Source organism: Eschrichtius robustus, chromosome 16 (assembly GCF_028021215.1).
Source record: "Eschrichtius robustus isolate mEscRob2 chromosome 16, mEscRob2.pri, whole genome shotgun sequence".
NCBI classification, from domain to species: Eukaryota; Metazoa; Chordata; class Mammalia; order Artiodactyla; family Eschrichtiidae; genus Eschrichtius; species Eschrichtius robustus.
In genome coordinates this window covers 24166575-24190725 of record NC_090839.1, presented here as the reverse complement: position 1 = coordinate 24190725, position 24151 = coordinate 24166575, and the positions used below count along the sequence as shown (strand labels likewise).

The 24151-nt window shown below is 52.8% G+C and overlaps 2 protein-coding genes across 8 annotated transcripts in view; one reads left to right on the top strand and one right to left on the bottom strand.

The window, feature by feature from the left end:
• The window catches only part of CEP250 (centrosomal protein 250), a 50053-nt gene extending 34796 nt beyond the window's left edge, over window positions 1-15257 (top strand). For all 7 annotated transcript variants that reach the window (XM_068565440.1, XM_068565442.1, XM_068565441.1 and 4 more), the window contains 10 exons: window positions 164-506; window positions 1398-1519; window positions 2781-2901; window positions 3945-4066; window positions 4541-7156; window positions 10438-10551; window positions 10734-10889; window positions 11334-11435; window positions 12384-12446; window positions 14123-15257. In XM_068565440.1, the coding sequence (XP_068421541.1) occupies window positions 164-506; window positions 1398-1519; window positions 2781-2901; window positions 3945-4066; window positions 4541-7156; window positions 10438-10551; window positions 10734-10889; window positions 11334-11435; window positions 12384-12446; window positions 14123-14386 (4023 nt within the window). In that variant the 3' untranslated portion in view covers window positions 14387-15257. The remainder of the gene's footprint in view (window positions 1-163; window positions 507-1397; window positions 1520-2780; window positions 2902-3944; window positions 4067-4540; window positions 7157-10437; window positions 10552-10733; window positions 10890-11333; window positions 11436-12383; window positions 12447-14122) is intronic.
• A 7554-nt stretch (window positions 15258-22811) lies between these two features.
• Window positions 22812-24151, bottom strand: C16H20orf173 (chromosome 16 C20orf173 homolog). Its single transcript, XM_068524733.1, is given in 4 exon segments — window positions 22812-23007; window positions 23088-23263; window positions 23494-24084; window positions 24086-24151. Coding segments are annotated over 4 exon segments (1029 nt in total).

Below are 24151 nucleotides of genomic sequence, written 5' to 3'. Positions count from 1 at the left end.
ACTCATTCCGGAGCCCTCCCTTCCTGCTGGAGAGCTGAGCCTACTGAAATCCTCCCAGCCCCAGTCAAGGTTTGCACAGGGATTGAGTGGGGTCAGGCCCGGGAGGGTCTGGGGAGAGGATATCAATTCCCTGCTCAGAGTGACCATACTTCCCCTCTGGCAGGTGGAATTACTGAAGCAGGAGGTGAAGGAAAAGGAGGCTGACTTTCTGTCCCAGGAAGCACAGCTGCTGGAGGAGCTAGAGGCAGCTCGAGTAACAGAACAGCAGCTACAAGCTTCCTTGTGGACCCAGGAAACCAAGGCAGCCCAACTACAGCTGCGACTGCGCAACACGGAGAGCCAGCTGGAGGCCCTGTCAGTGGGACAGCAGCCTGGGCACCAGGCCCAGGTCCAGCTGGCCAGCCTCTGTTCTGTCTTGCAGCAGGCCCTGGGGTCTCCTTATGAGAGCGGGCTTGAGCTGAGTGGTGGGGGAGACTCGGCTTCCTCCCTCTGGGGCCCTGAGCCAGGTGAGGCAGCCACCCAGGAACTCAGCCCTTTGGTCAAAGCCAGGCCTAGCTCCCAGGGGAGAAGGAAAGGGAATGCAGTTCCTTAGGCAATACTCATCAAGGCCAAGGCCACAGACTCTGGGATTAATTCAATCGGAGTTTGAACCCCAGCTTGGCCATTTGCTAGATGTGTGTCCTTGGGCAAGTCACCTCTCCTCTTTGAATTTGATTTTCTCAACTATAAAATGAGGGTGTTAAAAGTACTTACCGGGACTTCCCTGGTGGCGCAGTGGTTAAGAATCCACCTGCCAATGCAGGGGACACGGGTTCGATCCCTGGTCCAGGAAGATCCCACATGCCGCGGAGCAACTAAGCCCGTGTGCCACAACTACTGAGCCTGTGCTCTGGAGCCTGCGAGCCACAACTACTGAGCCCGTGTGCCACGACTACTGAAGCCCACGCGCCTAGAGCCCGTGCTCCGCAACAAGAGAAGCCACCACAATGAGAAGCCCGCACACTGCAACGAAGAGCAGCCCCCTCCATCCGCAACTAGAGAAAGCCCGAGCGCAGCAACGAAGACCCAACGCAGCCAAAAATGAATAAATTAATTTTTTTTAGAAAAAGTACTTACCTCTTGGGATATTTTTAAGGAGTTAATGAGATGACAAATAAAATTGTTCACACAGTTCCTGGCACTTATTAAATGCCTAACAAATGATAGCTAGCATTTTCTAGTGCACATCACAGTGCCTGGCACGTAGGTATGCAGACAGGGCATGATGAACAAACTGCTGAGAAGGGGTTCTTTGAGGAGAAGAGGGATGGGTGGGAAGGTCAAGGCCAGGTCTGGGAGGTATGGCTGTTTCTTTTCATAGTGCAGCCAGGTCAGGAGGTCTTTCCTCATTTTTTCAGACCAGAATGGAGCTAGGATCCTCTTTAAGAGATGGCCCCTCCAGACGGCTCTCTCAGCTGAGGCGGTGGCATCTGCCCTCCAGAAGCTTCACCAAGACCTGTGGAAGACGCAGCGGGCCCGGGTATGTGTCTCTGTTCTCCTTCCTCAGGCTCTTCACCTACGCCGAAAAAGACTTGTGAAGCACTTTGACCTGTTTTATTTATGACGTAAAGTTGGGATGAGTTCCACCTCTATCACTTACTACCCGGCAACTGTGAATGAAGCATTTGGCTTCCTGGGCCTTGGTTTCACTAGTAAAGTAAGGCAAATCGTGCCTGCCTCACAGGGCTGTGAGGAATAAATGAGTGAGGGACTCGAGTGAGCCCTGTAAACCGTGATACTCTGTATAGATCTGTGATACTGTTTTGCATCATTTTCCTCTCAGCCATGAATTGTTCTTGGTGCCAAGACCTCCAAGAAAAACCTGACAAATTGGGGATCACTGAGATTTGAGGTTGCTGTTTATAGGAACATTCTAGGCCTAAGATTGAACTAAATGTCCCCCAAATTCCACCTCACAGTGAACCCCTCAGTCAGTAAAAATTGAGTGTCACCTATATGCCAGCCACTCTGAGCTGGGCATACAAAAAGGAGAAAGACCTGGTCTCTGCCCTCAAGAAGGCTTGTGACAGGGCTGAGCAACCAGACTGCATCCTAAGATAAAGCAGAACTGATAGAAATAATTGGATCAATAACAGATGTACATGATAATAATAGGAGGAAGGGACAATTGGGAAGGTCAGAAGGAGGGAAGCAGTGACCTTTGAGCTAAGCTTTGAAGTAGGAGTTTGGGAAGAGGAGAGGTGACCCTGGGCTAAGACTTCAGCAGGAGTTCTGTTTCAAAGACAGACAAGTCAGGACTTCCCCGGTGGCGCAGTGGTTGAGAATCTGCCTGCCAATGCAGGGGACCCGGGTTCGGGCCCTGGTCTGGGAAGATCCCACATGCCGCGGAGCAACTGGGCCCGTGAGCCACAATTGCTGAGCCTGCGCGTCTGGAGCCTGTGCTCCGCAACAAGAGAGGCCGCGATAATGAGAGGCCCGCGCACCGCGATGAAGAGTGGCCCCCACTTGCCACAACTGGAGAAAGCCCTCGCACAGAAGCGAAGACCCAACACAGCCATAAATAAATAACCCCCCCCCAAAGAAAAAGTTAAAAAAAAAAAAAAAAAAAGACAGACAAGTCAGAAGGGGAACCTAGGCTCCAGCCAGTTGGAGCAGACAGAGCCTGTCATTCCTTCCAGGAGCCAAATGCACATGAGTTCAGAGGTAAATAACCCAGCAATCTGAGAGTAGGTCCATGATGGCAGACCCTGACAGAGGCTGAGGGACCCTTTCTTTCCCAGGATGATCTGAGGGATCAGGCCCGGAAGCTGGAACAGCGTCTCACTGATACAGAGGCTGAGAAGAACCAGATCCACACAGAGTTGCAGGCTCTGCAGAGACAGCTCTCCCAGAACCAGGAAGGTGAGAAGCTTAAGGCAGGGGTGGGTTTGGGGGAGAAGAAAGAGGAAAGGCAGGAAGCCCAGAGGGGTGGGATCAGGCCTGGGAGCCACTCCTTACTGCTTACCCACAACTGTGAGATTTACCTAGAGACGTCTCCAAAGGGGCGATGACCCCCGTGAAGTATTTTTTGTACTTTGCTTGGCCTTTGAGAGCCGTCCTGGAAGAAGGGATTTGGAGGAACAGATTTGGTGAACTGAGGGAAGTTGCTAGCTAGGCTTCTGTTTTTTCTGTGAAGATTTAAAAACTGGCAACCTAAGGTCAGGTCTATAAGAACACTGTAAAATTCTATGTCTTTCATCATTTATCAGTGTTACTTATTTTATCTCCAACTGTGTTCTCAAATGATTAACCTTTGACAGCAGAAGGATTATGGGCTTGTTTGGGAGATAGGAAGAGGGGGGAATCTGGGGGGAAACTATCTGTGCCACAGCCAAGGGCTAGGAAGGGTGGTGACTACTAGGAAAGGAAAGGAGAGGGGAGGGTCTTGCGACTCAAGGCTCAACTGTAGAAGGGAAGAAGACAACGTGGGGAGTGGGTCTGGGTCTTAAAAGTATCCCGAACGGCTCCCTGAGAGCCACACACATACAGTTGGGTTCCGGTGCATTTTGCAGAAATGGAGGGCACCCAGCAGAGCAACCCTGGTCTCTAGGAACCTCTGCGAAATCATAGAATTAGGGACTGGAAAGGACCTCCAGCATCATCTAGCTCAACCCTGTCTGTCTGAATCCAAGGTTGAGAATCTGTGTGATCGGGATGGGAAGTGTTGGGATGATTGTCAGGCACTGCTGGAGCTGGGCAGCAGATGCAGACACGAGTCTGGAAGCAGCAGGGAGCCTAGACAGACAGGAGCAGCTGGCAGATGGGTGATGCCTCTATGAAACTGGATGTAATTCTCTCCTTCTCGGCCTTTTCCTCCTTTGATTGTATTCCCCATCTTCCATCTGCCTCTGCATCCCTCTTTTCCTCCAATCATGGTTCTTCCTCCACTACCTCTCTTCCCAAAGAGAAATCCAAGTGGGAAGGAAAACAGAACTCCCTAGAGTCTGAGCTGACGGAGCTACGTGAAACTGTGACATCCTTCCAGAGTCGCCTACGGCAAGCAGAGCTCCAGGGAATAGAAGCCCAGGTAAGGTGTTTCTCGTTTGGGGGAGGGGTTGCTTCAGGAGTAGTCCCTCAGGGCCCAGGATCGAGCCCATCCTGGCCCACGGTCGTACCCCATCCATATGTAGTGCCCGGCTTCCTTCAGCAGTGTCTCTGTTTCTCTGGCTCTCCCCACATCCCTGAGGGCCATTGTTAAGACCCTAGTGAATCCTCCTTTAATTACTTTTTCTGAACTGAGGTTGAGATTTTCGTCCCTTGCCCTGAAGGACTAGCGTCTGGGATGACTCATTTGCACCAGGTTTTCCCCGCTGAGCATAGCAGAGCCCAGGGGTGTGGTAGGGATGTTCTTGTACAGGATCAGCCTAAGTGGAACACCCAGTTCCTTTTGCCCAAATCCTTGGCAATGCTGGTGCCACAGAGGAAGGAAAGGAAGGGCCGGTGTTGGAGTGACAGTTTCAGGGAAGTATAGTTTAAGGTGGTTTTGCATCTTGTTTTCCAGAATGAGCGAGAGTTACTGCAGGCAGCCAAGGAGAACCTGACTGCCCAGGTGGAACATCTCCAAGCATCTGTGGCAGAAGCCAGGGCTCAGGCAAGCGCTGCTGGGGTCCTGGAGGAAGAGCTGAGAACTGCGCGCTCAGCACTGAAACTGAAAAACGAGGAGGTGGAGAGTGAGCGCGAGCGAGCCCAGGCCCTGCAGGAGCAGGGCAAGCTGAAGGTGGCCCAGGGGAAGGCTTTGCAGGAGAATCTGGCTCGCCTGGCCCAGACCCTGTCTGAAAGAGAAGAGGAGGTGGAGACTCTGCAGGGAAAAATCCAGGCGCTGGAGAAGCAACGGGAAATGCAAAAGGCTGCTTTGGAAGTGCTGTCTCTGGACCTGAAGAAGAGGACCCAAGAGGTGGATGTGCAGCGAGAACAGCTTCGGGAGCTGGAGGAGGGTAGGTCTGTTCTAGAGCATCTGCCCACGGCCGTCCAGGAGCAAGAGCAGAAGCTGACTCTGCAGAGGGAGCAGATCAAGGAGCTTGAGAAGGACCAGGAGGCGCAGAGGAACATCTTGGAGCATCAGCTTCTGGAACTTGAGAAGAAGGCCCAAGTGATTGAGTCCCAGAAAGGACAGATTCAGGACCTGAAGAAGCAGCTGGTTACAATGGAACGCCTGGCCCTGGAGCTAGAGGAAAACCATCACAAAGTAGAATGCCAGCAAAAGGCGATCGAGGAGCTGGAGGGCCAGAGGGAAATGCAGAGGGTGGCTCTGACCCACCTTACACTGGACCTAGAGGAAAGGAGCCAGGAGCTGCAGGTGCAGGGCAGCCAGATCCAGGAGCTGGAGAGCCAGAGCACCCTCCTGGCAAGAGAGCTCCAGGAGAAGGACCAGGAGGTGGTGTCCCAGCAAGACCAGGTCAAGGAGCTGCAGAGGCAGAAAGAGCATCTGACCCAGGACCTGGAGAGGAGGGAGCAGGAGATGGTGCTGCTGAAGGAAAGGATTCAGGTCCTGGAAGATCAGAGGACCCTGCAGACCAAGATCCTGGAGGAGGACCTGGAGCAGATCAAGCTGTCCCTGAGAGAACGAGGCCGGGAGCTGGCCTCTCAGAGGCAGCTGATGCAGGAGCGGGCAGAGGAAGGGAAGGGCCAGAGTAAAGCTCAGCGAGGGAGCCTGGAGCACATGAAGCTGATCCTGCGTGATAAGGAGAAGGAGTTGGAATGCCAGCAGGAGCGTGTCCAGGAACTTCAGGAGCGCAAGGACCAGCTGGAGCAGCAGCTGCAGGGCCTACACAGGAAGGTGGGTGAGACCAGCCTACTCCTGACCCAGCGGGAGCAGGAGGTAGTGGTCCTGCAGCGGCACCTGCAGGAAGCCAGGGAGCAGGGGCAGCTGAAAGAGCAGGCACTTCAGGGCCAGCTGGACGAGGCCCAGAGGGCGCTGGCCCGGAGTGCCCGGGAGCTCAAGGCCCTGCAGCAGCAGCAGCAGGAGGCCCAGGGCCAGGAGGGGAACGCGAAGGAACAGGCGGGCTCACTGCAGCGAGCTCTGGAGCAGGCCCGCGCCACACTGAAGGAGTGCCAGGCTGAGCTTGAGGACCACAAGGAACACGCGCGGAGGCTCCAGCAAGAGCTGGCGGTGGAGGGACAGCGGGTCCAGGCCCTGGAGGAGGTGCTGGGTGACCTAAGGGCTGAGTCTCGGGAGCAGGAGAAGGCTCTGCTGGCCCTCCAGCAGCAGTGCGCCGAGCGGGCCCAGGAGCATGCGGCGGAGGCCAGGACCCTGCGGGACAGCTGGCTGCAGGCAGAGGTGATGCTCCAGGAACGGGACCGGGAGCTGGAGGCCCTACGGGCAGATGGCCAGTCCTCCCAGTGTCGGGAGGAGGCTGCCTGGGGCCAGGCTGAGGCTCTGCAGGAGGCCCTCAGCAAGGCTCAGGCCGCCCTGCAGGAGAAAGAGCAGCATCTCCTTGGGCAGGCGGAGCTAAGCCGCAGCCTGGAGGCCAGCACGGCCACCTTGCAGGCTGCCCTGGACTCCTGCCAGGCACGAGCCCGGCAGCTGGAGGAGGCCCTGAGGAAGCGGGAAGGTGAGATCGAGGACCAGGACCTCCGACCCCAGGAGGCCGTGCGGCAGCTCCAGGAGGCACTTGCCCAGAGGGATGAAGAGCTGAGACACCGGAGGAGGCAGGGACAGCTGCTGGAGAAGCCTCTGGCCCAGCAGGGCCAAGAGGATGCGACCCAAGAGAAGCAGGAGCCGAGGCACGAGAGAGAAGAGGAAGAGACGAGGGGCCTTCATGAGAGCCTGAGGGAGCTACGGTGGGCTCTAGCCCAAAAGGAAGAGGAGATCCTGGAGCTGAGGGAGGCCCAGCCAAGGAAGGGTCTGGAGGACTCGCCCCCCAGCCACACGGCCTCCCCAAGGGAGGAGCCGTCTTCCACACTTGATTCCTCAGGGCCCAGGCTGCAGCGGGAGCTGGAGCGACTACAGGTGGCCCTGAGGCAGACGGAGGCCAGGGAGATCGAGTGGAGGGAGAAGGCCCAGGACCTGGCGCTGTCCCTGGCCCAGAGCAAGGCCAGCGTCAGCAGTCTGCAGGAGGTAGCCCTGTTCCTGCAAGCCTCTGTCCTGGAGCGGGACTCGGAACAGCAGAGGCTGCAGGTGAGTCACCCCGTGGGTGGTAAGGGCTGGGGCAGAGCCCGGTCCGCCTGGGCTCTGGGGCTGTCTGCACCTCAGGGTGTGAGAAAGCTGAGGTCACGAGCACCTCAACACAGTGGAATCCAGGTTACTGTGCTATTGCTGTGGGGGAAGATGTGGCATCCCCAGTCCCTGCCCTCCTAGAGCTGACGGTCTAGTGGAAAAGCAATTATAATGCAGTGCCTAATTAGGATTGGTGCCTGACACGTGAAGTTTTGTGTGCTCTGAGCACACCGGAGGGACCACCCCACCTTTCCTGGTAGAAGTGGTGTTTAAGGTTAGATCTAAGGGACCAGTAAGGAAATAGCCAAGCACAGGTTGGGGGAGGGAGAGGAAGAAGGAGGGGAGAGAGCGTGGAGTATCTGTGAGGGAGTTCAGGCTGCCTGGGGCAGAGAAGAGGCTCTGGCAAGAGAAGAGAGGACAGCAGGGGGCCATCATTTAGGGCTTGTCAGCATGTTAAGGACCTGGGTGACCAGTGGGAAGTGGATGAAGGGTTTGAGGCAGGGGAGTGACATGATCAGATATATAGTTCAGAAAGATGGCTCAGGCTGCCGGGGGAGCAACTGTAGACCTGGGGAGACTGACTAGGAGGCTGTAATGGGAGTCGGTGGACAGGTGGTGACCTGAGATAGGAAGTGTGGATGGAGACACGTGGGTGGGCCTAGAGGTTCACAGGATTTCCAGCAGGTGATTGCCCAAGAGATGAAGGGAGTAAAGAAAAGACAGAAAGAAATCAAAGGCAGGACCCAGGTTTCTGCTCACTGGGATGAAGGCAGGTTTGGGGAAGCGGGGTGGAATAGTGAGTTCAGTTTGGAAACGGAGCGAGGTTCCTATGGGGCCAAGCAAGCGGACACGTCAGTGGGCAGATCTGCTGACGTGATCCGAAGTTAAAGCGTGAGGTTGAGGCTAGGGGCAGAGCCTCTGGAGTTGTCAGCAGTCAGGAGAAGTGGGCTCCTCTAGGTGGGATGTTGAGTGACAGAGGAAGTGACCTTAGGGTCTAACCTTTAGCCTCAGGTCACGGCCACGTCTCAGTCATCTTTGCACCCTGCACTGAGCGCAAGGTCTGCAGAGTGGGCAATCAGGAAAGCTGGGCTGACTACTGGACATAGTATTATCTCTTTTGCCAAGAGGAACCCAGCCCATTTTTCCTGGGAAGTTGACTCTATATCCTGGTCCCTTGACCTGAGGTGAGCCCTAGAGAACCTCCTCCCTCAATTCAGACACACGACCCTGCAGGGACTTGCCTTCTGGGAGCCCCAAAAGCTCTGCTCTGGTTAAAAGGCAATATGCAGACAAGGGGTTACATTTATGAGCTTTGGAGTCGAGTTCTTGGATTTGAAATACAGTTCTGCAGGTTATTAGCTGTGTGACCTGAAGTAAGTGCGTTTACTTCTCTGACTCTTGGTTTTCTCATTGATAAAATACAGAATGATAGTACCAGCCCCATAGAGCCATTTTGAGTCCAAAAAGCGATAATGTGAATAAAGTGCACAGGAAAAAGGCATTCAGTAAGTGGGACTCCTTTCCTGTGTCCAGGCCTGTTCTTACGGGCACAGAAAAAGTCAGATACGTCGGTGGGTGGGAAGGCACTTCCTGTCCATACTTTTGAGTTACTGAGCAGTATTTACTCAGTAACGAAGCTCAGGTCAGGGTCCTCCCGTTCCCAGAACACTCAAGGGCACACCTTTCAGAAACAGCCCTTCATCACAGTAGCATCATTTTTTAAAATCGAAGTACAGTTGATTCAGTTATATATATATAAGGAGATATATTCTTTTTCAGATTCTTTTCCCTTATAGGTTATTACAAAATGTTGAATACAGTTTCCTGTGCTATAAAGAAGGTCCTTGTTGTTTATCTACTTTATATATAGTAGTGTGTGTATGTTAATCCCAAATTCCTAATTTATCCCTCCTCCCCCTTTTCCCTTTGGTAACCGTAAGTTTGTTTTCTACGTCCATGAGTCTATTTCTGTTTTGTAAATAAATTCATTGGTATCATTTTTTTTTTAGATTCCACATATAACTGATATCATATGATATTTGTCTTTGTCTGGCTTACTTCACTTAGTATGATAATCTCTAGGTCCATCCATGTTGCTGCAAATGGCATTATTTCATTCTTTTTTATGGCTGAGTAGCATTCCATTGTTATTTACTGCCTCTTCTTTATCCATTCATCTGTCAATGGACATTTATATAGTAGCATCATTTTTTACTTTAAGCAATTTACATGCCAGGAACTGTTACTCTCACTTTCTTCTACAACAACCCTGAGAAGTAGGAATGGTTATTATCTTCATTTTATAGTTGAGGAATGGCAGTTAAGAGAGGTTAAGTAACCTGTCCAAGGTCATCCAGCTAGTAAAGGGCAGAACTAGGGTTAGACCTAAGCAGGCTGGCCTCGTACAACTAAGGCTCCTTCTCTCTCCCAGACAGCCTCCACCCACACGTGTACCTTCCATTCCTCTTCTCTGTCTGTCCTCTTGACCTTTACCACTTATGAACCCTAGGGTGCCTAGAAGATATCTAGCACTAGTCTTCCCATTTATCTAAAGGGGTTTAATCCCAGAAGCTTTATCTACGCTTCACGTGGTCTTTTTGTGTGTGTGTGTGTGGCTGCGGCTCCCGGCATGTGGGATCTTAGTTCCCTGACCAGGGATAAAACCCACGCCTCCTGCATTGGGAGTGCGGAGTCTTAACCACTGGACCACCAGGGAAGTCCTCATTGTGGTCATTTTACAAACGAGGTAATTGGGGTTTGGAGAGAGCTCATGTCTTGACCCAAGTCATATAGCCAATACATGGTGACACAATACCCGGCTGTATGTGATTCCTGAGTCCATGCTCTTTCCACAACACCTAGTGCTCCCAATTGTCGCTTAGCTTAGGGGAGAGCTAAAACAGGAGTTCCCCGGTGGCCTAGTGGTTAGGGTCTCACTGCCATGGCCCTGGTTCAATCCCTGGTTGGGGAACTAAGATCCCACAAGCCACGCGGCGCGGCCAAAAAATAAAAATAAAAATAAAATAAATAAAATGAGACAGGTTTTAGCCCTAGTCCACCATGTGTCCTTGGGAAGATCCCTCTCTGCTCCTTTGTTTTATCCACCTGTAAAATGAAAGTTATCCACTAGAATAGCTCAGAGGTGCCAGGAAAAGTAAGACTATAACCTGATGAGAAAATTGTTGAAGACGGAGGGCGGAGCGGGTCTTGATATGAGGTCATCATGGTGTGACTCACCCCAGGATGAGTTGGAGCTCAGCAGACAAGCTTTGGAGAAGGAGCGACTCCACAACCCAGGCCTGACCAGCCGAGCAGAACGGGGGCCCAGAGGAGACCCCGGCGCCCAGCTGGGAGAGGTGAGCTGGGGGCCTGGTGGGAACAGATGGCCCAGGAGGGAGCGCCTGTCCAGGGGCTTGTCCCCTTCCCCTGGGAATTGGGTCCCTGAAGCCCAGACCTGCCAGGTTAGTCCTTTGCCCTCTATCTGTTCCCCACCTGTCTGAGGGGCTGCCCGGGTGAGACTGACAGGTCTCTCCTTCAGGTCTCGGAGGCGAAGACTGAGCCGAGTGCTGAGGTGGAGGAGAAGCAGCTCTGGGAGCAGAGGCTTGAACACCTGCAGCGAGCGGTGGCGCGGCTGGAGGTTGACCGAAGCCGACTGCAGCACCACAATGCCCAGCTGCGGACCACCCTGGAGCAGGTGGGTGACTCCTGTCCTCAGCTCCCTCCCCGGTCCACTGGGCATGCACCTCCACTTCTCATGCAGCCCCCAGAGCAGGGGTTAGTAAACTATAGCCTAGGGGCCAAATTCGGCCTACTGCCCGTTTCTGAAAATAAAGCTGTTTGGAGACACTGCAGTAGTTGTGACAGAGATCGAATGGCCCACAGCGCCTAATATTATACGGAAAAGGTTTGCTGGCCCTGCTTCAAAGGCTCGGGAGGCCGGCCCCACGTCCTCTGCCACAGCAGCACTTTGCACTCAGGGCTGCCCCAGCAAGTGCTCTCCTCAGCCCAGTTCAGCTTCCCATGGCTGCTGGCCCCTTACACTTGCCCCACCCTCACACCGGCCTCCTCTCAAAAAAGGCGGCTCTGCTCCAGACCCAGAGCCAAGCCCAGCCCTGACTTCTCACTCGCATCTTGGCAGGTGGAGCGAGAGCGGAGGAAACTGAAGAGGGATTCCCTGCGAGCATCGCGGGCGGGCGTCCTGGAGAGCCGTGAAGCCACGGCACCATCACCCACCCAGCAGGTTTGTCTATTTCATTGACTGCAGCCTCAGGAGAGCCCAAGCCCAGCCACTAGAAACAGCCCTCTGCCGTGCATGTCCCAGGCTCCCCTTACAAGGGGAGGAGCCACTCCAGCCAGTCCGTAGGGCCCCTCCTGACCGGGCTCTGCCCCACCCAGCACTGTCCCTGACCCAGGAGGGAGGCCCAACATCAGTGGGCGGGGCTGGAGTCAGCCCTGCATTCTGAGGAACCCAGCCTTCACTGGTACGCAGTCCACCTGCCCCCCAGACCAGTGCTTCAGGCTCCCAGGAGCAGGCCTCATGGGGCTTCTGGTCTCTCCCTGCATGTAGGTGTTGGGTGGTGCTTGCCAGACCTGGATGTTCCTAGGAGCTTGATAGCAGCTTCGTGGACCTCTTAGACTTCCTTGCCCTTTGCAGTACTGAATTTACAAGATATGGGTCCAGGGTATTTCCTGGGGCCAGAAGGATCTGGGGGAAGACACCACAAACCAGCACTCTTTTAGCTGAGTTACGCCCGTCAGTAGACAGCCCTGGGGCCTGGCAGGTAGGGACTGTTTCTGGTGGCTGAGCACCTCCTAACCCTCCATCCCCCTTCCTTTAAGGAAAGCTTCCCAAGGGACAGGCCCCTTGTCTTACTTCCCCTCTGCATCCTTAGCTCACAGACCAGGGCTAGCACGAAGCAGGTGTGTGCTGAACTTTAAATGAAAAGGTACCTCAAAGAAGCCAGTCCCATACAAGCCTTTGGGACATTTGGCCTCAGGTCTCCATTGGGTTGGTTTGGGCCCTCTGGGGCTTCTCCTTGCCCCAGAGCCATGGTGCCCCAGAGAGTTCAATCTGAGTTCAGGCACTTCTGGCCCATAGCCCTTGCCCTGGTCCCCAGGATTGTGAGGAGGCCTGCACAAACCCTGGTGGAAGGCCTGTTCCAACAGGAATGGCATTTGTCTTCCACAGGATGGAAGAGGAGGACAGAAGGGCTCCTCAGATGCCAGGCACATGGCTGAACTGCAGAAAGAGGTACGTTCTGGAAGGATCCGTTTTCTAAGCCCCTTTTCCCTCCCTTGCACTCAGGCAGCAAGGCTTTGGTGTCTGCTATGTGCTTGGCCCTTTGTGCACCTCCAGCAGGGAGAGGGGAAATAGTTCCTGCCTACAGAACTTCAGTCCCCGTGGGAGGCAAGCAGAGCCCCATCTCAACTCCACCTCCCACACTGAGTGGACTTAACCTCCCACGTGCTTAGGGTGGGACTGGGGAAGAAAGTACACTCCAGGCCCCAGACCTCCTACTTAGGAAAGAAAAGGAAAAGGCAGAGGAGCAGATGAAGATTCTAAGAGGACAGACTAAAGCAAGCAGAAGCATCCTGGCCTCCTCTGCCCTCACGTGCACCCAGCACACCAGGCAGAGTTGCCTGGCACCAGCGCCAGGATCCATACCTTAGAGCTCAGGTCAAGCTCAGGGAAACTGTATAAAGTGCCTTCTTGCCTCTTAGGCCTCCACTAAAGGTTCACCCTGTCTTTCAAGGCCCAGGAGTAATTAGAACTGTGGAATTTTGATTTCTGAGCCTGTTTCAGAAATCAGTAGTCACTACTGGCAGGGCCTGACTATACAGCTAGACCTAAGCTATTACTTTGAATTCTCTTAAACTCATACAAAGCAATCGCTGAGACAGGGCCCGGACTAGGGGGAGGCAAGACAGGCCTCACTGTTGACCTGGAGCTCCTCCTTAAATCTTGCACCCTAGTCCTAGGAGCATCTGTTGCCCCACCCTAGTCCTGGATGTGCCCTGACCTCCCAATAACTTCACCCCCTGGGGGCCTCAGTATACTCATCTTGAGAAATGGATCAATCAATGATTCTCAACCCTGGCTGCACTCGTTAGAACCACCTGGGGAGCTTTGAAAAAAATACTGATGCTCAGGCCTCACACCTGTCTAAGTCAGAAAATTTCTTAAAACCTTCCAAAAGGGGCACGATGAAAAAAAAAAACAAAAAACAAAAGGGGCACGATGGAGCTTTCTGCAGGGATTAAAGCATTCTGTATCTTGATTGAGATAGTGGTTATATATGGGTATGTATGTTATGAAATTGGTCAAAATGTACTTAAAATCTGGGCATTTTATTACTTGTAAACGTGTGAATAGTCTGGTTGGTTTTTGTTTTGTTTTGTTTTTTTAATTTATTTATTTATTTACTTTTGGCTGCATTGGGTCTTCGTTGGGTTGCGCGGGCTTCTCATTGCAGTGGCTTCTCTTGTTGCGGAGCACGGGCTCTAGGCTCGAGGGCTTTAGTAGTTGTGGCTCTCGGGCTCTAGAGCACAGGCTCAGTTGTAGCACACGGGCTTAGTTGCTCCCCAGCATGTGGGATCTTCCCGGACCAGGGCTCGAACCCGTGTCCCCCTCATTGGCAGGTGGATTCTTAACCACTGCGCCACCCGGGAAGCCCTGGTTGGTTTTTTTTAAGCTCTCTCTCTGAGTCTCCTGTGCAGCCAGGGTTGACAATCACTGGATTCTCTGATTCCCAGCAGCCCTTCCCCCAAACGCTGTAAAGCCTGATCCTGAGATTCGTGGGTGAGGTGTTCATTCAAACGCTGGTCTGACAGGAGCCACAGGAGCCAAGCAGGAAGGGTTGGGGCAGCTTCGAGGCCCTCCACTGCTCTCACCCTCTTGGTTTTCCTCTTGGTTTTCCTGCCCCCCAGGTGGCCCTGCTGCGAGCCCAGCTGGCCCTGGAGAGGAAGCAGAAGCAGGACTACATCGCCCGCTCGGTGCAGACGAGCCGCGAGCTGGCGGGCCTGCACCACAGTCTCTCTCACTCCCTCCTCGCCGTGGCCCAGGCCCCCGAGGCCACTGTCCTGGAGGCCGAGACCCGAAAGCTGGATGAGTCCCTGACTCAAAGCCTGACATCCCCTGGGCCGGTCCGGCTGTGCCCCAGCCCCAGCGCTGCTCAAGGCGCCTCCAGGTAGCAGCTGCAGCGAGGGCAGGACACGGGCCAGCCTGGGAGCACACAGACAGACAGATGGCCGTAGAGCGGGTCGTGGCCCCTCCACACAGCTGCTGTTTGCCAAAGAAAATTCTGACTCCGTTACCCAGCCTGGGAGCCCCAGGTCAGCTGGCATTCCCAGGAAGAGGGAGGGAAAGCTGCAAGGCTGGGGGAAGGCCCTGACTCACATGGGAATGAGGCACATCACACTTGCTGCCGGCCCGCAGTCACCCAGAGAGCACCTTGCCCTGGCCAAGGGATGTCTGCTGCCTCTCGCCTAGAACTCATTATCCAGCACTTCACCCTCTCGGACACCTCCCCCTTCAGCAATAAACCCTGGGTCTTTGCATTTGTTCTCTGCTGCTATCTCTACTGGGCAACAACCGTACATCAAGGGCATCTATTAAGGAAGAATTCACTGAAGATTCCTGTCAGGTGGCATGCATTTGTCATCTGCCTGCATTCTGATAGAGAAGGGCTACAGAAGATACACAAGACAAAGCCCCTGCCCACAGGAAGCTTGAGCCCAATTGACAATAACAAGCAGATGAGTCAGAGACAGTTGTGTGTGCTGCCTGGAAGTGCTGTAGAAATTCCAGGGGCTGAGGCAGGAAGGCATGAACTGGCCCTTGGTGGCTGGAGAGGAGTTGGGAGGGTTACTAAGCATACTGCTGAGAAGACTGGTCTGCCTTAGCAGGGTGTGTTTGTGCTGAGGGATGAGTCGGGAGGGAGAGGAGGGAGGGCCTTGGGATCTAGATTTGAACTCATGGATAATGAGGAACCATCATATGTTCTTGACTTAAAACATGTTCTGGGGACTTCAAAAACACTGAGTTGGCTTTTGGCTAAAGTCAGCCTCTTGAGTTCAGAAGTTCTATCTGGCTTCATTCCCCTTCTGCACTGGGTGAAAGGCCTCGGGGTGTCCCTTTCTGGGCATATCAGCTGCAACTGATTGTGGCCCCCTGTAGTCCAGCCATAGGTCAAGCCAGGAAGGAGGATGGAGTGTGGCAGGACTTGTCACTTATGGCCTGGCCCTGGTTTAGGCAGTGTACAGGCTTAAGACCTATTGTTGGCAACTTCCTCAAAGCCTAAGAGAGAACAGTTTTTTTTAAAGAAGCAGGCATGGGACTTCCCTGGATGTCCAGTGGGTAAGACTCTGCAGTCCCAATGCTGGGGGCCCAGGTTCGATCCCTGGTCAGGGAACTAGATCCCGCATGCATGCCACACCTAAGAAGTCTGCTGCAACTATGAGCCCACATGCTGCAACTATGAGCCCACATGCCGCAACTAACAAAAAAAAAATCCCGCATGCCGCAACTAAGACCTGGGGCAGCCTAAATTAATTAATTAATTTAAAAATATATATATAGGGCTTCCCTGGTGGTGCAGTGGATAAGAATCTGCCTGCCAATGCCTGGTCCGGGAAGATCCCACATGCCACGGAGCAGCTAAGCCCGTGTGCCACAACTACTGAGCCTGTGCCCTAGAGCCCGTGAGCCACAACTACCGAAGCCCGCGAGCCACAACTACTGAAGCCTGCGTGCCTAGAGCCCGTGCTCCGCAACAAGAGAAGCCACCGCGATGAGAAGCCCACGCACCACAACTAGACAAAGCCCACGTGCAACAACGAAGACCCAACACAGCCAAAAAATAAAATATAATGATAATAAAAATTTAAAAAATAAAATAAAGAAGCAGGCATGACCTTCTTCCAGCCCTCCAACCATAATCTGTGATTCCTCTTACCTAGGCATGGGGATGGAGCTAAGGCCGGCTAAGAATGTGGGAGTTTAGGAGCAGCACCACGGTCCCCCAGACCTACTTACCCGGGGCTCAGGACCCATTATATCCCGTCACACCACACAGAGTGGGAAAGGGGCTGTTCACAACTGCTGGAGCTTGGTTCCAAAGCCCATGCATGGGACTCCACACAGATGTTTAGTAAAAAACAGTTTAAACAGAGCTAAATCTGGGGCCCCCAAGATGCCAGCTGGTCCCTGCCTCTAGTCACATCCCTGTGGCTCAGAATCCTCACCTGGCCTTTTTGATGCTAGGAGTTCTCAGGGACAAATGAGATTTCTCTGGGCTCCTTACCGTTTTTGGTCCCCCAACTCTGGTTCCGTAGCTTAGAGCCTGACAGAGGGACCCTGTTGTTTACCTTGGAGTTTCTTCTGAGTTCCATTATCTGTAGGTTGTAAGCCAAGGCCTTAAGCCCCACACACCTTCTGGGAGCCGGGAGAGAGCTTTCAGCAGATGAAAGGTGTTTTAGAGGCAGCCAAGCAAGGTTTTCATTCAGTAATAAACTAATCTATATCTGCTCCTCACTCCCCATCCAACCCTCAGTAGCCCCTCACCCCCACTCTAGACCTCAGGCTAGGGCCTCCCCTCCCCACCAGATATTTGGTCAGGGTTAGTCTTCAACTGTAGGCTATGATCTTGCTCTCACATTCTTAGCTTGTGGATGATTTTCTGCTCCAACTTCCTAAAATACACTTTCTTTGACCAATAGTAGGATCATCTGTTTGGAGGGTCCCACCAGTAACAGAGCCAACTGCTCTTCTTATCAGCTCCAAACCCAAAGAGAGAGACCTGACTTGGAGAAGCATGAAGGAAAGAATATGGGTCTTCCAGGCAGGACCCAGCCTTGCCCCAAGGCATCAGGCCAGAGCTCCCTTTCCTTCTCTTTGTCGCATGCAACAGGGCATAACCAGAGCAGTGAATCCAGTAGATGGGCACTGTCTCTGACCATCCAGCCAGTTCTCACGGATACAGTAGAGGGTGGTGTGATTGATCTCCAGAACCTGGGGGAAAGGAGGTCAGAGCTGAGCACGCAGGTCTTCTCCATCCACAAATCCTCCCCCTCCCTCCAGCCTTCTTTCCTGCTTCGACAGAGGCTGCTACAGGCCCCAAAGTCCTGAGAACAGAAGGGGGCAAGAGCTGAGTCAGAGTCTGGGCAATGTTCTTGTTCCCAGGGAGCGCTGGGTCTGGTGGGTATGACACCCTGTTCTCTCAACAAGCCTCCATGCTTTGCATGTTAGAGCGACAATCACCACATTACAACCTAATTACCTTTTCTCATCTGCTTCCTGCAAGGGGCCTAGCAGGGTGGTCTCTAACTCCATCAGGAGCTGCAGGGCCCATCGGGAGTGCTAGGCAAACCAGGTGGACACCCTGCTGGTGCAGGCAGGCTATGTAGATGCTCTGGGGCCAGCAGCAGAACTTCCAGAAGTACCTGTGGAGGTGGGGAGACCCCACCCACAGAAGCAGCAAGGCATCCTCCAGCCCGAGACTTCACATGCAGGCCTCATCTCAGCCCGTGGGACAGGTCCCTTGGGCAGTGAGTTGGTTCAGTCGTTCGATCTTAGGACAGATGATGCCTTTAGCTGTTCCCCCCGCAGTACTTCACCTCCTGCCTCCTGTCCCACGAATCACCTACTCACACTTGCTCCCGGGGCTGAGGAAGGGACCAGCTGAGCAATATGAAAACGCTGAGCCCTGAAGAACCGGGGGAGTGGTGAGCAGAGGCGGGGAGGAGCAAGGAGCAGGGGCCACCAGTGTGCCCCGAGCCATGAGATCCCTCTCCGCAGTCCTGGCGTACAGGCTTCGCTCCGCTCACCACACCGAGAAAGGAGGCAAGGGAGAAGGAAGGACAAGAACAAGGGGTCTCAAGGTTCTGGGGCCCTGCAGTTTACTCCCCTGCTCTCCTGAGACCAGGGTTTGCCTAGACCCTGACGGAGGTGAAGGCAAGGAGTGAGGCTTCTCCAGAGAAGAAAGGACTGTGCTCCCGGCCCCGCTGTTCTCACCTGACTCACATCAGTAGCCTGTCACGGAGTGGACATTATGACCTCTTTCTTCTTAGTCCTCTGCCATTAATGCCCCCAGCTCTTTAAATGCCTTCATAGGGCCTGAAGCTTGGCACAGGTGGAAGGGCTTGGAGGCAAGAAGTTGAATGGGTCAGGGGTCAGAGGAGAGCCGTGAGCAAAGGCTGTGAGGCGGCCATCTGAGAGTGGGTGCTCACTGTTCTCAGCTCACGGTCATTTGTGTGGAGGCAGAAAGGGGTAAGAATGAGTATTCAAGTTTAGTTCTTCCTTAATTACTACTACTTGTTGGGTGAGGGAATCAGGGAAGGCTTTTTTTCAGTGCCTGATAACCCATACATTGCTCCTGCACCTCCTGTCTTGGTTTCCTGTCATTGCCTCTCCTGTATCTGCATATTCCAATCCTACCAAGAGTCTAAGGCTTGTTGCTGGCCGAGAATAGGCTCACATCCGAGCTGGCTAATTCTCTTGCCTTCTGCTGTTGCGTGATGCTCGGCAAGTCATGCTGGAGCCTTTAGCTATAACTCTCTTCCCTGCATAGGGGTCATCTCTTCAGCTTGTCCACCTGACCACAAATAGAGAAACCCTGTGGATGAGATCAGATGGACTCGTTTCTGCCCCCTGCTCCTAATCCAGCTTTTCGTTCATCTGGCAAATACTCGTCAAATCTATGTGTCACAAATCTCCACGACACGCACTGAAAGGAGGAGCTCGTGTCCAGGGGAGACAGACCCCTGACGTAGAGAAACACTCACAGCATGACCTGGGTGCTGGGAAGAGACTCACTGGCCACTTGTAATGAGGCCAGGGAAAGTGTCACAGAACATCATGGAGGAAGAGAGGGCTTGAGGGCCCTTTCAAAGTGTTTGTCGAGCCGATTGGTTTCACTGGGTGCATGGCGTCAAGGGCTGCACCTGCGGGTCCCGGGAGCAGTGGCAGCTCTTGGAGGTGTACCAGCTAGCCCGGTCGGGTGAGACCGCTCTGACCAAAGAACAGAAGCATCGGCCACAAGTGAGCATCAAGGCAGCCCACCAGCCTCAAACCCACCATTAAGTCTTCATTCCTGTCCTGTGGGACAACCCACAGGGCAAGTGGCAGGCTGACTTGGACAGCAGGCTCCGGAAAAAAATAGGAAGCTGTGGTCACAGCCTCCACCAGCATCCCACTGCCCTGGTGGCCTCCATCGCTTCCTCAACCCTCCTCACCACACCTCCTTATAACACTTCACCTCTCACCTCCCCAGCCACCTGCTAAGCCCTACAGGGTGCTGTGCTGGAGGATGAGGGGAGGGAGGGGAGAAGTGCCTTTTGGTGTGTCCTGTGGCCTCCCTGGAGGAGAAGGGGTTGATGCCCAATGGGGTCCTTCCTGCCAGCCCATTTGTATCAGGGACCCCACCACACAAGTCACATTGTGAGTTCCTGAATGTAGGCTTTGTAGGTAAGATCGCCTTCACCTTGGCATTCAGCCCAGGGTCCAGCTGGTGAGGGAGGGCTTGGAAACCAAGGTATGATGGGGACAGGAATGAAAAGGGCAAGACTACGTGCCAAGGCTAGTGTGGTGCATCTCTGAGAGGGATGCCAGCTATTCCCGATGCAGGCTTGTTAAGCATGAGGCAGACAGGCGAAAGGAAGAGCCTTTTGGCCCCTCTTGAGAAAAGAGCCTATGAGAAAACTTTGTGATGTGCTTAAAAGCAAATTTCTATCCAACCAAACTTGGGGGGGGCTAGTTTTTTTTTTGTTTTGCTTTGTTTTTAGGCCACATGGCTTGCAGGGATCTTAGTTCCCCGACCAGGGATCGAACCCAGGGCTCGCAGTGAAAGCGCTGAGTCCCAAACCACTAGACCACCAGGGAATTCCCTAGATTTTCATTTATTTAAAATGAAACAATTGCATGCACATGGTTAAAAATTAAATAGAATAGAAGGCAGCAGTTTCCCACCCCATTCTTTTATTTATTTATTTATTTATTTATTTTTTGGCCACTCCACGCAGCATGAGGGGTCTTAGTTCCCCAACCAGGGATCGAGCCCACGCCCCCTGCAGTGGAAGCGCGGAGTCTTAACCACTAGAAAGCCAAAAAAGTCCCACCACCCCATTCTTTTTTAACCCCTTTCCAATTTTTTAAACTCTATTTTCGTAGAGGGTAACTTTGTTCCTCTAAATAATGTTTATATAATGCCATATGGGCCCAGCATCTGGAACAAGATGGTGATAGGTAGCTGCACTGCCCACACCTTTGGGGATTCTTGGACTCTGGTTCTGAGCCAGACACCCGGCATCTCAGTGCCCTTAGGGAGGCGGGTAAATGTGCTCTCAGCTGTAGCAGGGATATTTACATTTTGTTAGGTTATGTGTGTTTGTCGGGCAGCCAGAGTAAAAATGTAGTGGATTTGTTTTGGATACCCAGCAACTGAAAACCCTCATTAACTAAGGCTCTTTGCTTACCTTGAACTATTCTTTCTACCAAGAAGGCAAGATAAATGCTTTCTCCCTGCCCTCATTTGATGTAATAGTCTTCTCCAACGATTGTTTTTATTTCTCTTTAAGTATCAATATGGACCCAAGGATTTTTATATATTCACTGTGATTCATTTGTGACAGTTGCTATTTTTGATGCTCAAATTCTCCCAAATTTGATGTCCAGTTTTTCCTTGTACTTTTCTTTTTCAGACCTGGAATCTTTTAGTGGGAAAAACTATTTAGAAAATGAAATCTGCATTCCAGAATTGATCATTGCCTCTGGGATGTTACGGTTTTTAGACTAGCAGAAAATGTGTTTTGAAAATTGTGAGTTCAAGATGGTGATGGTTGCACAACAATGTGAGTATACTTAATGCCACTGAAATGTACACCTTCAAATGGCAAATTTTATGCATAATTTACCACAATAAAAATAACATAAAAATTGAGTTCGTAATGATATTTGCAGTTTGAATTTAATGTCACAGGGTTTTGACTATACCTGTCTGATTTTGTATTTGGTTCCTAATAATATTAATATAATTACTTATTTACTTTATTCTGATATTTATTATATAGTTTATAATATTATAATATTATAAATATTATAATAAATTACAATATTATAATATTATAATAAATCTACTGAGTGAAGTTTAAAATTTCTTTGTGGTTCTTTTTGTCCACAGAATCTATCCTACAGAGAATATACAGTATATTGAATTCTAAAGGAACTTGAACTACTTCTTTCCCTGGTGGTTATGTTATCAATCTGATATACAGTTAGGTCCATTTGATGTGTTTTCAACTTTAGGGTTTGCTTTTTCCTCTTTCTCATTTAACTTTATTTTTTGGTCAGGTAAACACATATATGAGTAACAATGAAATGTTCGCTGTTGAGAATCTGTAAGAGGATGTAGCCGTTTAATGCCACAATGTAGGGTTTTATTCAGTAGCAGAGTGACCTTCATCCAGGGTGTGTTTGAAGCCCTGATCCCTCTCTGACACTCCAAGGTCCCCTTGACTACCTGTCAGCCTCCTGGGGCCTCCAGTGGGATGAATAGGCTGGGGACCATCTCAGTTGTAAATAACAACCTTCCCCTCACACTGCAGCTTAAGGATGGATGACCTGTTGCTCTTCTTTAACACTGTGAATGTTGCTCTTGAACCAATATTCTTCATCCCAGTAATGGGACCACCTCCTGAGCCAGTCTGTCCCAAAACCAAACAAGGATACCTGGAAGATGGGGTAAGACAGGAGAGGGCTGTGGGGCAGGAGGCTGGATCCTGCCCTGCTTCCATGCCCCCCGACCATTCCTTCAGCAAACACTCACTTAACATCAAGGGTGACAGCCTGCCTCCCGGAGCTGGGAGGAGAACGGAGCTCACCTTCCCCAGGGGAGACAGACTCTGAACACACAGAGGGACCCCGGAGCCCAGAAAAGACAGCACCAACTAGCTGATTCTCATCATATTGGAGGAAGAGAGAGGATTCCCTAGGGAGACAAGAAGAGGGCATTCCAGGCAGAGGGAACAGCATCTGAAAAGGCATGAAGCAGATGGTGTGTTTGGGGAATGCTGAGAAGCCCATGGTGTGAGCCTGGGAGAGAGGAGGGGTGGGGGGAGGGGTCAGACCATGCCAGGTCTTGGAAGCCAGACAGGAGCTTTTAAACTCTATGCTGAAGGCATAGCAGGGAAAAGTTTTAAGTGAGGAAAGGACAAGAATCTTTAACTGGGTCACAGGTGTGCAAGGCACAGAACAGAGCCACGAGCCCCTGGGATGGATACTGACCCTTTTATCCAGCCTGTTGCCCTGGGTGTACCTGAGGAAGGTGGGGCTGATCACCAGGACCTGGGGAAGAAGGGGGAGAGGGCCAACCTGGGGCCCTTCCCACAGCAGCCCGAAGCTACGTCTTCCTACCTCTCGTCCCCTTACCTGGTCTTTTCTATCTTCCATTCGACTAGGGAACTGGACCATCTTCCGAAATCTAAGGAAGAAGTAGGAGGTGGGGGAGTTTCAGCAGCCCCTGAGACTTGCGAAGGTCCTGCAGGTGCTCCCAATAAGCCAGCAGAGGGTCTCCCTGGAGCCCCCTCTGTCATCCCCTGCAGTGACCTCTCCTTACCCCCCATACTAAGAATGTCTGGGTTCCCAGACCATCACCTCTTCACTCAGAGCATCTGAAGTCCAAGCCAGAACAAAGAGCTTCAGGAGCAGCAGCAACAACTGGCTCCAGGAGCCCTGGTCCCTGTCATTCCTGCGGGAGATGGAGTGCCCCGTGGTTTGGTTCCCCAGCATCTCGAAGCCCTGAACAGAGATCCGGTTCATCCTAGGAAGGAGAGCAGAAACTGACAAAACTCTGGGGGCAGGTCTGGACGTCCAGTCCCCTGCCCCCTCCTCAGTGCCCACCTGGAGACCGCGGTGTGATTGGCGCTCTTGCCGAGGCTGGCGGCCCACAGGATCTTCGAGTTCCCCACCGATGCACAAGTTCCACAGAAGAGATCTAAATGGCTCACCGAGGGCCTGGGAATCCCCTTGAACAGCTTCTCCCACACTCTGCCCAGTTCGCTTGCTGAGTTCATGCCCTGAAAACAGCAGGAGGGAGGAGATTGGGGGTTGAGATCCAGGTATTGGCTCCCGGGGGAAGGAAAGCAGAGCCAGGTGGGTGAGACCTCCATCCGGAGGTCAGGGGTTGAGGCTGTGAGGATAGGAGGCACACGAAGCCAGGGCCGAGGGCAGGAGTTTGGGCCAGGAAGTGGGAGGTGGGCTGGGCCTGGGAAGGACGGGATGGGCTGGCCCAGTGTTGACCACTGACCGACCACGAGAGCACAGCGTCAGGGCTGGTGGGCTCTGCTGCTCCCATGAGGTACCCCATCGTCTCCTCGTAACCTACATCAAACCAGTTCCCTCCGGCCGTGTGGTGGCAGACAGAGTCGTTGAGGGTCCCGGGTGGGCAGCCACGTTTCCTGAATTTGAACGGAGAGCAGCTGCAACGCCGTGGTACCACCTTCATCCGTTTTTCCTGGGGTGCCGATTCCGCCTTCAGATCCAGGCAGGGGGCCATCAGCCACAAGATGAGCATCAGGAAGATGCACAGGACAAAAATCTGCCAGCAGCGCTTCATGTCTGGCCCAGGCAAAGGCTCCAGTGGCAGGCAGCTGACTGGCTCCTCTACCTGGGACTGGGAGGGGTGAGGAACTGAGGCCACAGATAGCCCCCCAGCCCTCTGTCTTGTTGGCTTCCACGGCTCCCCAGCCCTCCACACCACACCTCCTCCCAACCCCTCATCTCCCACTTCCCTATCCATTTGCTCACCTCCAAAGGGGACTCTGGCTGGGCCTAGGATGGAAGGTGTGAGGGCAGAGAGATAACATATGGTGTGTGCCCTATCCTTCCTGCAGGGGGAAGGCTGAGCTCTCAGTGGGGTCCTCAGTGCCACTGGGTATATCATGGCTCTCATCACAAAGTAACAT